At 43.0% G+C, this 16,513-nt stretch overlaps 1 protein-coding gene and 2 long non-coding RNA genes across 4 annotated transcripts; 1 reads left to right on the top strand and 2 right to left on the bottom strand.

The window, feature by feature from the left end:
- The first annotated feature begins 1,606 nt into the window (after positions 1-1,606).
- Positions 1,607-3,059, top strand: LOC148373498 (uncharacterized). Its single transcript, XR_015852743.1, has 2 exons — positions 1,607-1,848; positions 2,592-3,059. It is a non-coding gene; the product is annotated as an uncharacterized LOC148373498 (long non-coding RNA).
- An 83-nt stretch (positions 3,060-3,142) lies between these two features.
- Positions 3,143-4,310, bottom strand: LOC148373497 (uncharacterized). The gene is made up of 2 exons (XR_015852744.1): positions 3,935-4,310; positions 3,143-3,518 (listed from the first exon to the last, which is right to left on the bottom strand). It is a non-coding gene; the product is annotated as an uncharacterized LOC148373497 (long non-coding RNA).
- A 4,730-nt stretch (positions 4,311-9,040) lies between these two features.
- On the bottom strand, positions 9,041-16,506 carry LOC148373496 (uncharacterized). Of its 2 annotated transcripts, XM_088325974.1 has the most exons (4): positions 16,187-16,506; positions 13,863-13,945; positions 13,197-13,255; positions 9,041-13,112 (listed from the first exon to the last, which is right to left on the bottom strand). In XM_088325974.1, exon 4 carries the CDS (start codon positions 13,069-13,071, stop codon positions 11,593-11,595), a length of 1,479 nt encoding a protein of 492 aa, XP_088182100.1. In that variant the 5' UTR covers positions 13,072-13,112; positions 13,197-13,255; positions 13,863-13,945; positions 16,187-16,506; the 3' UTR covers positions 9,041-11,592. The 2 variants fall into 2 exon arrangements, with proteins under 2 accessions (XP_088182100.1, XP_088182099.1); XM_088325973.1 differs by lacking the exon at positions 13,863-13,945.
- Between the last annotated feature and the right edge of the window lie 7 nt (positions 16,507-16,513).

Raw genomic sequence — 16,513 nt, 5'->3', positions numbered from 1 at the left:
CTTAGATAGATAGATAGATAGATAGATAGATAGATAGATAGATAGATAGATAGATAGATAGATACTTTATTCATCCCCGAAGGGAAATTCACATTTCCAGCAGTATCCCTGAGCTGAGAACAATACAATAATAAAGCAAAAATAATACAATATACAAACACCCACTGTAGCGTGTTATATAGAATATCGAAATAGTGCTACACAGAATACATATTGCAATAAAATTCGGTAATATGCAATGTAGGTGGTGTGGTTTAATGTGGGCTTTTACTCTGCCGGGTAGAGTTTAAGAGCCTCATGGCATGAGGAAGAAAAGATCTCTTCAGTCTGTCCGTAGTACAAGACAGTGACAGCAGTCTGTCGCTGAAACTGCTCTTCTGTCTGGAGATAATGCTGTGTAGTGGATGCGATGGATTGTCCATGATTGACCGCAGCTTTTCCAGTGCCCGTCTCTCAGCTACTGTTGTCAGGCTGTCCAGCTCTGTGCCCACAACAGAGCTCGCTTTCCTAGCCAGTTTATTGAGACGAGAGGCATCCTTCTTCTTGACGCTGCCTCCCCAACACGCTGTCGCATAGAAGAGGGCGCTTGCCACAACTGTCTCATAGAATATTTTCAGGAGCTTGTGCATTACCGCCTTCTATCGTTCCACTCTTTAAATTCAGGTAAAAATTCCCGTACTCTACAATTATAAAAGTATCCTATTCAAGTGAGCGACATTTCCTTCATCTACCAGCTCTCTATTTATCGTCTGCAATTGATATCTTGAGTTTTCTATGACTACGTGCTCGCTTGCAGAAGACCAAAACTTGTGGCCCAGTGGGCCATTAGCAGCCCACGAGCCCGCAGTTTGTGTCCCCCGTTTTTTAAAGTTATTGTGCCCCGTGAGAATCTGCTATGGGTGCTACTTCCTTACCAATAAGATCACCTGCCAATGTTTTGAGATCGATGTACGTCTTCTCTGGAATATGATCGGCTGGCTGCTTCCTGGTTGTGACCAGGGTTGGGTAGGGTTACTTTAACTGGATTACTTTCAATTACTTTTGGATTACTCCAATACCAAATATGCTAATAACAGACAAAAGAAACTAAATATGAATACAATTATGACTCACAACACGCAGTAAGCTTTCTCTCCTGGCTTTGATCTCTTTGATCTCCGGCAAAACTAACATAAAATGCGACAGAAACAAAATGAAAATAAATCCAAACAGCTTGCCAACATAATTTTTGCCGTTCCATGTATTCCGTTACTCCCCAAGCCTGCACAAAATTTTGTCATTTCATTCAGATTTAGTTTTTTTTTTTCTTTTATTAGCATATTTGATATTGGAGTAATCCAAAAGTAATTGAAAGTAATCCAGTTAAAGTAACCCTACCCAACTCTGGTTGTGACAATATTTTTGAAGAAATGAGCGGATTCGATTTTACGGTTATGGTTTTGTTACAATTTTACATGGATTGAAATGCGGAACGAGCGGCTTTTTGCGGGGTGGGGGAGGAGATCGTGTCCGCTGTTGAACTGAAGCTTAAAGGACTGTGGATGCACCTTACAGGTAACTTTGGGTTCATAGGAAGTCCATGGGATTTTTCCACTCACATATTTAGGCTGAGTCCCATTCTTCGCACTTTCACTCGCTATGTGCCCTAGTCACTCGGTTTGCGCGTTCACGTGAAAATGGGGTGTGTCCCGATACTCTCAAGACCGAGGCAGAAGTGCCCTCAAACCATGTCGTAACCACTTCAAGACCGAGGGGGCTCTCGACCTCACTTGGCAGCGAAGTGACTACCCAGAAGGCTTTGCGAATTCTCAATATCAACAAACATGCCCGAAAAGGAACCGCACAAATGTAAGTAGTTTTCCACAACCACGCATGTATTTGCAACAAAATGTATTGAGATATCTTAGTTAGACGTAAATGCAATAGAAAATCGTATTTTCGCGTTAAAACACGAACATTGCAAAATCGCTACTTTACGAAGTGCACTAATCTACCAAGGGAGCTGGCAAAAAAAATCTTCACGCTACAAACTGTAAAGTAGGATAACTGTGCAGAAAATCACGGTTCAGCCCATCCCTGTTTTTATCTTAAACGAGTCGTGCTTATACATCTACATGGAGCATAGTCAGAATACCGTTCTGGACATAAGCCCTTGTTTACTGCACACAATTTCGGGTGTCGTGTTTTATTTACAATATGATTCTTTCATGTGAGATCAGAATGCATTAGTTTTCATCATGCATTATGAGTAATGTCTCCGAATTTCACGTGGAAATACAGTTGAAACAAATTACTATCACACAGTCCACTGCCTTCTCTGTAAACACATATTAAGTAAACTAATTACCTTCTCAAAATGTTGTCCAAATGTGGAGACAATTCTAAAGCATATGTGATGCTGGCCAATAGAAGGCTCTTACAGCCATAAGAATAACATGTCATTTTTTTGTATCTATTCACTATCAAATAATTATCCAGAACACATCCTATAATTTCCTGTCTCATATCAACTTGTTGAGCATCCTATACACAGTTGTTTTGTACAATACATCAGCATTAAGTAATTCTCTTTTTTTCCACCCAACCTAAAGGCCACTGTAGAACGTCCCGTGGAAGAGCTGGTCACCATCACAGCTACCACGCCATCCACACCACCGGGCACGTCGTTGGCACCTTCTAATCCGGCGCCAAACCCCAAATCACCCAGAAAAAAAAGGAAGCACGATACACTCCTTGACTTTTTGAAAGCGGAGTCTGCCGGAGCGAGGAAAAGGCTCGAAGAAACTGTGGCCAAAACTGAGCGGTTCCCGTCCTTTTTGGGAAGCTTGTGGACAAATTTCCAGAACAGTGACATCTCTGCAATGTTTCCCTTTGTTTTATAAAAGGAATTTTTTTTAATTTTTATTAAGAACTCAATGAAGTTCCAGTTTGTGTTTCCAGCTTTATGGAAGTATTGGTATATTTTTGTTAAAATTTGTGACACATTATTTATTTACTATTATGTATTTTGGCCCAATGTGAGTTTGTTTTTCTGAAAGTAAACTATTATTTAAGCTGGAGTGATTTCTAGTTGTTTTCTGTCCAACAGTCACATAGTTCACACACAGTATCTCACATCATTATGAAATAAACCACCAAGGTGTTACTCAAAATGAAGATGTTTATTGAATAGTAATGCAGAAAAGCACATAATGCAAATGTGGGTCTGACTTCCAGAGCCTAAAATATGGCTTTTGGGCAATTTATTCCATATTAACTGTGGACAATTCTTTGTACGGTGGACCTGGGAACCCTGAAGACCCGTGACACCACACGGTAGGACAGAGCGTGGACCAGCCAGTACACGTAGATCAGGACCTCCAGCCATGGCCCTGTTCACTCTTTAGCAGCTCCTGCAGGGCCCACATAACCTTCTTGCTCAACCTTAAGTCCTGAATGAGTTCTGACTCCACATCCAACCATAAGCACAGGATGGGAACATTCCTGTCCAACCTGTCCACGCTTATGGGACAGCCACTCTGGAACACAATAGATAACAAACAATTTAGACATAAATGTGGGCATAGAAAAGAAAAAGACCGCTTTAACTGTGATGTAAGCATCATGAAAAAATGTTGAAATGACCTTTTTATATTCAATGACAACTCTTTTGAATTAAATTCCTTATGAACTAAGGTTTTTGGGTCGTACAGGGAAGTTTGGTGACGATATTATGTCAGCTAAAGGGTCAGGTGGACTGTTCTTGTGTTTGTTTACGTTTCGTCATGTCACAGATTCAAGACCCCTACTATATGTCATAAAATGGCATTAAAATACTAATAAGTAGATTGCCATTTATGTCTACACAAACATAGGGTATTATGTGAACGTGCATTGTATGTTAACTCTTACTGTATTTGACCGAACGGGTCATTTTTTTAATGAGTGTACGTACCTTGTAAAGATGAATCAGCACTACATAGCGCCGAAGCTGTCTTCAGTATAGCACATTTCTCCTCCGTTGATTGGAGACACGGAAAAGATGATGAGCTTTCAGGCAATCGGTAATAACACAGCTGTAGCGGGCATTTTTAACGTTGCACGAACTCTCCAACTGACACACTACAGGTTGAGACTCGAGTTGTTTACATGTGACGTAGGCCTTTACGTCACTAAGGTCTACAGCCAATTAATATTACCGCCATCTCCTGGACAGGGGTGGAACCTTGCAAGTCTTGTCCAAACCATCTCCACTTTGCACTCAACTCGCGGAGGGCACTCCTCTATCGAGGGACCTCACTGGAGGGTTCTCAGGGCCGAGTGAGAGAAATGGGATTGGGCCTTATTCCCTAAGTCTTGGTTGTTATTTGCTATCTAATTGTCTTTCGTTATTACAGATTGATTTTCTAAGTACTTTTTTGATTCTTAGATCTTATTATTTTGGGTAAAAGATCTTCTTCTTGGATCGTTTTTTGGGGAAAGGCCGTCATGGCCCAACCTCACCAGACCTTATCGATTCTAGAGGCCACCGCGGAAAATCAAGTGGCTCTATGTCAGGGGTCTCAAACTCGCGGTCCTCAGGATGATAGTTTGAGGCCCCCTGCCTCAATATGAAAGGTAAAGGGACAGTGTGCATTATTTTCCCACTAGATGTCGCTGTATTCTGTGGTGCCACCGAAAACGAGTGCCCAAAGCACAAATACGGAAACTCAAAGTGACCTAAATGCACCCCATTGCTTTTGAAACATAGTGTCTAATGCAAATTTGAGGCCTGTGGGCCGAACCAAGCACGCCAAGGAATTATACCTGGTCAGCGAGATAACACTGATGGAAGTGCAAGAGAAAATTGAGCTGCAGTTTTAAATATGACCGTTTGATGTCACCAAAGCCATGTGCCACTCATAATGCAACTGTATTTCTCTCTCTCTCTCTCTCTCTGCCTCTCTCTTTCTCTCTCTCTCTTTCTCACAATTTTCTCTCCCTTGTTCTTTTTTATCTACAGTATTTCATTTTCTCTATCACTCTTACTTTCTCTCGATTTTTTGCTTTTTGCTCATCCTATCTTTTTTATCTTTCTCTCCTACACTTTCTTTTTCACTCTTTTTCTCTTCTCTCATTCTTTTCACTTTTTATATCTCTCTCTCTTTGTCGCTCCATTTCACATGTTCTTTCTTTCTCTCTTTCTTTTCTTTCTTTCTTTCTTTCTTTCTTTCCCTCCCTGTCTTTTCTCCCTTTCTCTGCCTCCCTCCCTTTCTTACTGATTTTGTGCTCTATCTACTTCTCTTCCCTCCTTTTTTCTCTCTCTTCCCTTGTCTCTCCTTTTCTCTCACTCTTTTTCTCCCTCTGTCTCTCTCTTTCTTTCTTTCTCTTAAATCTACAAGTCAGGCCCCCGAAGATTTTTTTCAAGCATGTGGCCCCTGGCTAAAATGAGTTTGACACCCCTGATCCAACGAATATTTTACAAAGAAAAGAAAACAAGAAAAGGACATATCTACAGGATAAAAGACAGAATACACAGAGAGAAACGTAACTGTCAAAGTAGAGGAGGAAAATTATTTAATTTCTGTTTCCTAAATAATAAAATAAAGAAAATAATAACACAGTGCTCAAGAATGACTTTACAACTACTGTATATGACGGACATTATCTGCGTGTTTAAACCTCAAAGGGGAGGGTCCTTACACGAAGTGGCTCACTTCGTCGATGTCACTACGATGCGGGGAGTCCACATCACTCCCCTCCTCGCCATGCACCCTGCTCAGAGAAGGGCGAGAGGATCATGGAGATTGGTAGAAAGAAGCAAACAATGTCATGAAGGACGCTGCTTTTATTGCATAAAGACAGGGCATTTGGTGTGTGTTTTTGCCTCACCAAAGAAGTCAGACATGGACAAGTGGTTTTAGTAAGACCACTATGGACAGGATAACAAGCGGTAGTTTACCGTTGGCGATTAGCCATGGCCAATGGACCAAAGCGGTAAACGTATATTTGACTCTAGTTTTGACTCAAACTAAATAAATCCCTCACTCGCCAGGGCCCTAAGGGTGGATCTTCGACAACCCCCACACCCACGGAAGGTGTACCCCATTGACAGCTGTTTGATAGGTGTAGTAACTCTTATTACTAACCCTGCTTGTGTTAAATTTATGGATGGCCATTGTAACAAAACCAGTGTTCATGTGATAGAAAAGGTACTTGATTCATTAGTTCTTGGTTGACCCTAGTTATAGTTACACAACCCACAAGTCGATTTAGGATTAGGGAAGATTATCTCCTGGGGTTGGTCAGTCCTCCTGTTTTGAATCCCCACAGAACCACCAGTAGATCTCAGGTCACTCTCTGAAATTCTTTCCATTTATTAGAATTTAGCCAGAGCAGCAATGCCCAAAGTCCGGCCCAGGGGCCAGTTACAGCCCGTGATCAAATTTTTACTGGCCCGAAGCCTCAGTCATAAAAGCAATGTGGCCCGCCAGTAACGATGATCGTAATATAAAATTGTACGAAAAAGAATATTTAACATTTCACCAGATGATGGCAATAGCCCTTTGGCCACCTTGCCCTGGGCTTCCTGCGAAAATGTTAGCCCACCCCATTTCCGACATGGCGACTATAAATTACAAAAGGGAAATTGACTGTGAGGGCTGCCGCGTGTAGGACAAGTGAAAAAACAAACAAAAATACTATATACTTAAAAAAAAAAAAGTACGAGATGATGTGATAAACACTGTCACAAGCCAGAAACGGAGACATGACCCAGTAGCGTTTGTTTACTCAGTTTTATTGATAAAGAGAGAGACCAGTGCTTGCTTCCACGATCCAATGATCAACAGACATGGGTAGCAGGTGGCAGGAACGCGGAAGTGGTACTTCCGTGTCGAGCGAGGATAATCGTAGGCAGCAGGAATACTGGTCAACAGCCAGGACGAAAGAGCAAGGGCGGTATCGAGTCCAGAAAAGAGCAGGTGTAGATCGGGCCGGAGGAGGAGGTGCTTCAGGTGCCAGTGGACTCTGGCGGACTGGCTTGATGCAGTAAACGTGGAACATCGGGTGGACCCTCATGGTGCTGGGCAGATGAAGCCGGACCCCTGATGGGCTGATGACCTTGTCCACCGGAAAAGGTCCCAGGAATCGCGGAGCCAGCTTCTTAGACTCCACCCAAAGAGGAAGGTCTTTGGACGATAGCCACACTTGCTGGCCCACCTGGTACGCCGGAGCAGGCGTCCTCCTACGGTTAGCTCCATTGGAGTAGGTTTTGAGGTGCGGAGACAGCGCCAGGCATTAGCAAACGCCGACGGACAGGAAACCTATCCCTCTTGGCTGGGAAACAGGGGTGGCTGGTAGCCGTAGACGCACTGGAAGGGGGATATACCGGTGGATGAGCTGACCAACGAATTGTGGGCGTACTCCACCCACACCAGCTGCCGTGCCCGAGAAAGAGGCTCCCTGGAAACCATGCAGCGGAGCGCGGTCTCCAAATCCTGGTTTAGACGTTCAGACTGACCATTTGACTGCGAGTGAAACCCAGAGGAGAGGCTGACCGAGGCCCCCAGAAGACGGCAGAACTCCTTCCAAAAGCTAGAAGCGAATTGGGGAGCTCGGTCAGAAACGATGTCCTTGGGTTTACCATGAAGCCGGAAGACGTGCAACTGGACCGCCTGCGCCGTTTCCTTGGCGGAAGGGAGTTTGGGTAGTGCCACAAGGTGGACCATCATGCTGAAGCGGTCCACAATTGTCAGAATAGTTGTAATCCTTCTGAGGCAGGCAGTCCAGTCACAAAGTCCATAGATATGTGGGACCAAGGACGACTGTGGACCGGCAAGGGTTGTAGCAGGCCAGCAGAGGGTCGATTAGACGACTTGTTCCGGGCGCAGGTTCGGCAAGCCCTTACGTAATCCTGAAAATCTCTTGCCAAGGAGGGCCACCAGAAGCGCCAGGACAGGAAGTTACTGGTGCGGGCTGCCCCCGGGTGGCAGGAAAGGCGGTAGTCGTGCCCCCATTAGAGGCCCTCGGAGCGTAGACACTCCGGGACAAATAGTCACCCATTCTGACAGGTACTACTTGTATGACATTCTGATTTTCTCCAAGACCCTGGAGGAACACATGCAGCTGGATCCCGGAGCGCCTCCCTGAAACGGTCCTTGATGTCCCAGGAGCGTGTAGCAACCACCTGGGAAGCAGGAAGGAACGCAGCCAGGCCCCGGGGTTGATCGTCCTCCTTCTGGAACTGGCAGGAGAGGGCATGGGGCTTGACATCACGGGATCCCGGGCGGTAGGAGAGAGTGAAGTTAAACCAGGTGAAGAATAGGGACCAGCGGGATTGTCTCGGGTTCAGGCGCTTCGCTGAGCGGATGTACTCCAAATTTTTGTGGTCCGTCCACACCAGGAACGGTACCGAAACCCCCTCCAGCCAGTTACGCCACTCTTCCAGTGCCAATTTAATGACCAGTAGTTCACGATCCCCCAGGTCATAATTGCCTTCGCGGGGTCCATTTGCAGCCTCCCCTCTGCCGCAATGTATCCCAGAAAAGCCACGGTCATGGCGTGGAACTCACATTTCTCTGCCTTCGCAAAGAGGGAGTTCTCCAGGAGGCGACGGAGAATGAGCTGGACGTGCTGCGTGTGTTCCTCCACGGTCTTGGAGAAAATCAGAATGTCATCCAAGTAGACAAACACGAACCGGTTGAGTACATCACGCAGCACGTCATTGATGAGGGACTGGAAGACGGCAGGGGCGTTGGTCAGTCCATACCTGGCATCATGACCAGGTATTCGTAGTGCCCCGTGGGGGTGTTGAAAGCCGTTTTCTACTTGTCGCCCTCCCGGATACGGACCAGATGGTAAGCGTTGCGAAGATCAAGTTTTGTGAAAACCGTGGCCCCCTGAAGCAGTTCGAAGGCGGAAGAGAGCAGCTGTAAAGGGTACAGTTTTTTTTTTACCGTGATTTCATTAAGTCCCCGGTAATCGATGCCTGGCCGCAAGGAACTGTCTTTCTTTCCCATCCCACCTGAGCTTTCCTCTAATTCTGGTTTAAAGACCAGCTCGGAAAGAAAAGACACCCATCTGATAATTACTAGCCCATTTATTTAAAACACAGGCGTAACCAACACATCTTATTGGCTTTTCCATGATTAGGGTCGGTTCACGCTAGTTTATTCATGCACAATGGGGAAGTTACATAAGACTTGCGTCTTCCTCGACGGATATTCCACTTGTCTCGCTCTTATTTACCTCGTGGCTGACAATGAGCACTACAGTATAAGGTTATCAAGGACAATTAAGACAATTCTATAAGCAATTAAATCAGCCCCCTGGATGTAAAAGTTCACATATTTACAAATGGTGGCATTTTTTAAAGTGGAATAATGTAATAAGTCTGTAGTTTTTAGCCCTATGAGATTCCTTGTGATTAAGAGCTGTACAAAAAAACATGACTTGACTTAAACAAGATGACATGAATACATAAAACTGTCAAATTGAAAACAATGTCCGGATGATTTAAGAAACTTTTAAGTTACAATCAAAATCGTTTATTAAAGAAAAGCAAGCACATTGAAACAAGGCAAAACTGCGTTTTTGCAAATTGAAATTAAATACAGTGGAACCTCGGTTCTCGACCATAATTCGTTCCAGAACTCTGTTCGAAAACCGATTTGTTCGATCACTGAAATCATTTTTTCCCACTAAAAGTAATGTAAATCGTTTTAATCCGTTCCAACACCCTGAATGTTTACCTTGAATGTTTAACGTAAACATAAAGCTAACCCAGGCTAATCTGCAGCAAAAATTTCTTAAAATTTTTGGTCGGACTCCGATTTCTTCGAACTGAGGGGCGTTCGAAAACCGAGGTTACACTGTACTTCCGCAGACTGAAGTGTGGCCTCTTTTTTATAAGGTCCAGTGGATTCTGACTGGAGGACACAATAAGGTTTCTGATTGGTTCAGACAGGAATCACATATTTAAATGCCGTGTATAATATTGGTCGCTAGATAGCGTGCGAGTACAATAAATGAGCAATACTAAAACAAGCTCTTGAATTGGAATTTGGGAGTGGCTCTCCCAGAACAGAATGTGCCCAGCAGTCTTCAAGTTGTAGATGGTTAGCAAAGGAGTTCCGTGCACCTGTTTGATAACAGAGAGGAGTCTAACAGTGAGTGTCTGAATTGTAGCTTTTCGGCTTGGGAACCTTATTGCCTTGTCCTTGAAGGTGCTTGCTTTTCAGAACAACTTGAAAGCTTAACTGGTTTTGAGTACAATACAGAAATATATAAACGTATAAAGATATATAAACATATGAAGTATATATTGGGTGTAAAATATATAATATAGTATAAAAGGCACACTTAGACCATAATTTCCTTTGCAGAAACAAAGCAGATTGGCTTAAACAAAATCACATGATTAAATGGAGCTGTATAATGCTGGTCACTAGATGGCGTGCGAGCACAATTAATCAACAGTAAGAGAGGTGAAACTTTTCTCACATAAAACATCGGTGAGTTACTATAAAATCAAGGGAGTATAGCAAGGGCAGCCAAGCCTGTGACCAGACTTCCCGGCACTAAAAGGACATCTTGATTTAGAAGTTAGCAGGCCCCAAGATACAATTGTTGTAACGATATAAACAGCACCAGGATATAATTTTTGGCTTCGTTAAGGTACTCTTGAGGATAAAATCATACAAAAGCACATTCAAACTATAATTTCACTTACACCATTATAAGACAGACACTGGCCAAAAATGGCATCGATGGGAGAGTTCCCAGGCGAAAAACACTACCTCAAAAATGTACACAGTCTTGATTATCCCCAAGAAATTTGGAGGAATATTCTGTAGACTGATGAATCAAAATGTGAAAATTTTGGAAGGTGTGCAGCCCATTATATCTAGCGTCATATTGGCACAGCATTTGACAAAAAGAACATAATGGCAACAGTAAGGCATGGTGATGGCAGTGTGATGGTCTGGAGCTGCTTTACTGCCTCAGGACCATGGCCAACTTGCTGTGGTTGATGTAATAATTAATTCTGGTGTTTACCAGAAGATCCTGAAGGAGAATGTCTGGCCATCAGTTCTTGCCTTCAAATTCAAGCGCTTTGGGATCATGTAGGAGGACGATCACACACCAACAAGCCCACATCTGAATGGCTCAAAAAACAAAAACAAATGAAGGTTCTGCAGTGGCCCAGTCAAAGTCCGGATTTGAATCCAACTGAGATTAAGAGGTGTGATTTTGAACGGGCCGCTTATGCTAAAAAAAAAACAATATCGCAGACTGGAAACAATTTCGCAAGGAGTGGGTAAAAATTCTTCCACAGCCAATTACTGTAAATGTTTGATTTCTTTTATCACTGCTAAAGGTGGCCCGCCTTGCATTTAGGCTCAGAGTGTGATTACGTTTTCACATAGGTTTTGATTTTTTTGTGCCTCAATAAATTGAATAAACATTTCAAAATGGCATTTTGTATTTCCTTTGGTTGTCTCTGTGTGATATTGAAATTGGTGTGATGATCTGAAACCTCTGTGAGCGATAAATGAGCAAAAAAAACAGAAATTTAGGAATGGGGGAAATACCTTTCCACAACACTGTGGTTACAGGTACAGTTGTTTTTGTTCATTTATTCCATGTGACCTTGTATGAACTTTTCTCGGAATCTTTGGATTTACTCTTGACCACTTTCACTGTAATGCCACCAGCTGCGCCAACAGCTACTACAGCTTTTCCCAACGTGGTGACCGCATCGAGGAGAGAAGGTCCTATCTTAGGAACAGGAGGAGCTTGCATGGAATCTTGCTCCCCAAGAGATGGTCCTTCCTTAGGGACAAGAGAAGCTTGCATGGCATCTTGCGCTTCAAGAACAGCACTCAGAGCTGCCCCAGTCCCCAAAGAGGCCCCAACAACGGCGGCAGCCCCAAGAGCAAAAACTCCGACCTCGCTAACCTGCTTAAAAGCATCACAAGCTCCCTCTTTCACACTCTCTGCCTCCGAACCAGCAAACAATCCCATCACACCGCCAATCACTCCACCAGTAGCTCCTGCTGCAGTCAGAGCGGTCGGTCCTAAGGCTGCCGAAACAATGGCCCCCACAGAGTTCCCGACACACACTGCTGACGTACCGGTTAGCGTAACTGCAACCAAGCCGACGGCGTTCCCTACCACAGAAGCTGAGACGGCGGCTACACATGTCGCTGCAACGCCAAAGGCGACTCCGACCGCCAAGCCGACTAGGCCGGCAGCCACTATGCGCCTCAAACTTTTCATCACCCGTGGAGAAAACATGGCCACCATCCGCCTTTTTTTGTCTGAGGCTCGCCTACTTCCTCTAGGCTTACCATTGTCATCTATTTTATGCATCTTCCTCCTCCTGGGCCAAACTGCCAGCGGTCTATCTTCTATTTCGTCAGCCTCGAAATCAGATTCCTCTCCCTGGAACTCCTCCCTAATGGCAGCCTCAGCCGCTTCAAACAGTTTACCTGAATAAAATCCAGTTTTACTCTGCCTCACCATCCTGTCCACTGTTCTAACAAGTTCTTGAACTTGGACTATATCCCTGGACTTTTTACGATTGTCAAACACTTGGTATCTGCCCCCACACTTGGCAATGAGATTCTCAAGATGAGGAGGACACTCTTTAAGGTATTCCTCAAACTCAATGCCTTCAAGATCATCCCCTCTCGTAAAAAGAACCACCGTGTGGTATGTGACGGCATCGTCTCCAAATATTCTGGCCAGATTGATAACCGCCTGGTCCTGGTTTTTCGTATAACGCCCAATTGGTACAACCAGCAGGAAAGCGTGTGGCCCCGGAGCAGAGACAGACAGACATTTAGCAATTTCTGTATGTATTTCTTTAGCACTGAGGTGTGTGTCCCCAAAGCCGGGCATGTCAACCACTGTAACGTTTCTCTCGTGGCCATCGTCATCCTCAAGATTCGTGCTCCCATATTGGCATTCGCGGGTCACCGAGCAGGCACAACACTTTGATTTGAACTGTTGTCGTCCTAAGATTGTGTTTGCAGAAGCACTCTTGCCGGATCCTGTATTTCCGACCAGAACCAGTCGGAGCTCTTCTTGCTCTGTGATCGCCCCCATGTCAGTTGGCTTTTGCTCCTTTCCCCTCGTTGACCAGAGAGCTGCACAGAATGAGTCGGAACACATTATTTAAGCACTTTTTTATAACATCGCTCTGAGGAATTAAAAAGCTTTTATGCTCATACGCTTTCCGAAATAGGAGGCAGAGACCGCTTGCTTCTAGATGACTTGCAGTTGAAGTTCACTGTCAAATTTACATCAAAAACAGGAATTAAATAGCGTCTGCGTATGATATCAAATAACCTGTATTCATGGGTGATAAATTCATCTTAACATCTGTGAGCCGGTCAAGTCATTTCACATTGTTTGGGATAAAGGGCTGAATAGTTAAGATTGATACTCTTCAATTTGCATTCACTGAACTCATTCAAAACTGAGAAACTGGATCCTAAACCTGAAAAACGTCATGCCTTTTTATGTTACTTAAAGGGACGATGTGTTTTATTTGATACAATGTGTTCGTTATATTGCGTCGTGCGACCGAGCTAAAAAGCACAAGGGAGAAAACAGACTGCAGAGACTCAAAGTGACCAAACCGCACCATTTTCTTTCTCATTTATTGGCCAGCCTTTCACAAGGTTTTTGTATTTTTTTGGGTCTCCGTAGCAGCAAGATGGCAGACCATCATGCCATCTCCCTTTAGGTGAGCCTCATGTTATTTAAAATTAAATATATATATATATATATATATATATATGAGTAATTTACATGCATGTTTACATGATAATTGATGGTAGTGTGCCCGCTTTGAGACTGGGAGGTCGCTGGTTCGCGCCTCGGCCGAGACATACCTAATTGGTATAATGGCGGCGCCCTCTGTTGGCTGCGGCTGCATCGACTCGCTACAACGGGTCAGGTGTATCGACATTTCGTTCTGTGTACATTGTTACAAAGAATGACAATACAAAGGAAATTATTATTAAATTATTATTATAATTAATGTATTTTTGCTTATTTTTCAGATGAAGTTTTTAAATTACATTTTTCACCACTAGATGGCGCTATATAGTACACAATGTCCCCAAAAATATTTTCAAAGAAAAGAATATTGATTTGAAACATAGGCAAAAATAGATAAACTCTTAAAAATCAGAAACTTGTATTTATTCTAAATAAGATGAGGATGTCACCAGCAGGAAGCCGACATATTTGTCGGGTTTCTTGCTGCTCAGGATACTGTCCAATAAAATCCGTCTTTTCTTTGGCTTTTTTCTTATCGATTTTCTACTGTTTTCTATCGTTTTTCCTTATGAATTTTCCTTTTTTTCTGAGTTTTTACCATTTCTCATCTATTTTAGTTATTTTTGCCCTCACTTTTTTTCTTTATTCTTTCATTTTCTTTGGCTTTCATTTTCTATTTTATATCTGTCTATTCTTTAATTTCCTTTTTTATTCTTTGTTTTCCGCTTTTCTCATCTTCTTCGTTCTCTTTTTACTCTTCTGTTGCCCTGCGACTGGCTGGCAACCAGTTCAGGGTGCCCACTGCCCGGAGACAGCTGGGAAGGACTCAAGCACCCACCGCCACCCTATTGAGGATAAGTGGTGCAGATAATGGATGGATGTTTTTTCTTTTTCTTTCATTTTCTATTTCTTTTTAGTATATTTTCTTTTAATTGGCCTGGACGGATCTATTGACACTAACAAAGATGTTATATAATGAAATTGTGAATATGTTTGATTGCTAATAAGATTTTCGAGAAGGTTTGTTCAAACCTCACTTTGTGTTTGCTGTTAAAAACGTAAGATTGGAATATAATATTGTGAATGTGCTTAATTGCTGTTGAGATTGTCATGATTGTTTTCTGTTTTTAGTGTCAATAAATTTGTTCAAACCAAAATTCGCGAAAGGGTGGCAAAAAAATAAGAAGGAAAAAATGGCGCATTTTTAGTCTCGTAGTTTGTATTTCCTTTTTGGTTTCTCCACACAATACAGCGACACCTAGTGGTCGAAAATTACACATTGTCCCTTTAAATCAGTGTATCTTAATTATTTTCTGTCTGAAAAAAAATAAATAAAGGTCCCTGAAATCAAACGCGCCCCTTCCCCCCAGGCTCCCCACCCCACCCCACTATTTGAGTACCAGAGTTTAGTTTGGTTATGGATCAATTTTTGTATGGCTAGCATTGATTGAGTAAAATAATAAATATATAGTAAATGGAAAAGCAGAACCAACTCAAATAATAATAAATACGTATTTTAAACTTATACCAGGAACAAAAACTTAACTTTTCTGAGCCTCATGTGCGGTCTCTTCTCGAGGTTTCTTAATTTGCCTCATGTTGAGGTTGAATTTTTCCTTGCCCTTGTGTAGGTTTTAGTTCAGGCGATGGTGTAATAATAGTCTGTAGTTTGCAATGATACGTGGTCTGTACAGTCCTTTGAGACTCCTTGAGATTAAGGGCTATACAAATAAACATGACTTGACTTAATATATTACGTGTAAGCGAACGAGTTGTCTGTCCCTGTGTGCCCTGCGATTGGCTGGCAACCAGTTCAGGGTGTCCCCTGCCCACTGCCCGGAGATGGCTGGGATGGGCTCCAGCCCCCCCCCCCCCGCGATCCTAATGAGGATAAGCGGTATGGCTGATAGATAGATAGATAGATAGATAGATACTTTGTTCATCCCCGAAGGGAAATTCACATTTCCAGCAGCATCCCTGAGCTGAGAACAATCGAGAACAAAACAATCGAAAATAACACGGGAGCTGCTGGAGTGAGATGAGATGAAACTAGAGGTACTGGACGGGGCTAGAGAGCTAGTTGTTTATCCAAAATTTAAGCGTAACGTTACCATAAAAAGGAGATTTGATGAGCCATGATAAAACTTATGGCAAAAACAAGGTAACCCACCCAGAATCGTACGTGTGAAATCAAAACAAAAAACAACAACCGCTGGTTATTTGCTTCCGAACCCAACTGCGCGGCACCTACACTAAAAATAAACGTCCATGACAGAGAACAGATTAAAGTGACACCCAGATCTTCAAATCGACTTTTCTCTTTAAAGTATCTCTGAGGTAGCAGGCTTGAGGTAAAGACAAAACAAAACTTAATACTGCGTGCGAGATTTCCAAAGTGAACTTAAAAAAAAATAAAGTGTGTGAAATACCTTACCCAAGGCTGGTTGTTAAAGCTCGACTTATTTCTCAGTGTTTGTGTCGCTGACGTTGCTTGGTTACCATTAAAAAGGGGTAACCGCGGCCACAACATGCACGAGTCAGACCACAAATTCGACGATAAACGAGAAGTTTGTTTGAAAAAAAAAAAAAAGTGCAAGAGGGGGTGTGACTGGGAAGGGCACGGGATTCTGGTAAAACGAAACTAAAAGTATTTTTTCCCCTTATCCTTATCTCATTTGAATAATCAAAACCAGACGGTCCTGTTTTGTACACCACATAGAAAAACTAGACCACAATAATCTTTTTTTACTTGCATTCAATG

Source organism: Urocampus carinirostris, chromosome 1 (assembly GCF_059441175.1).
Source record: "Urocampus carinirostris isolate Australia breed hairy pipefish chromosome 1, RoL_Ucar_1.0, whole genome shotgun sequence".
Classification (NCBI taxonomy): Eukaryota; Metazoa; Chordata; class Actinopteri; order Syngnathiformes; family Syngnathidae; genus Urocampus; species Urocampus carinirostris.
The sequence above is the reverse complement of the archived record's forward strand: the minus strand, read 5'-3'. Positions and strand labels throughout refer to the sequence as shown.

Bases quoted from the DNA above. Each gene is read 5' to 3' on its own strand.
- LOC148373496 (XM_088325974.1), bottom strand. From the start codon at position 13,071: ATGGGGGCGATCACAGAGCAAGAAGAGCTCCGACTGGTTCTGGTCGGA.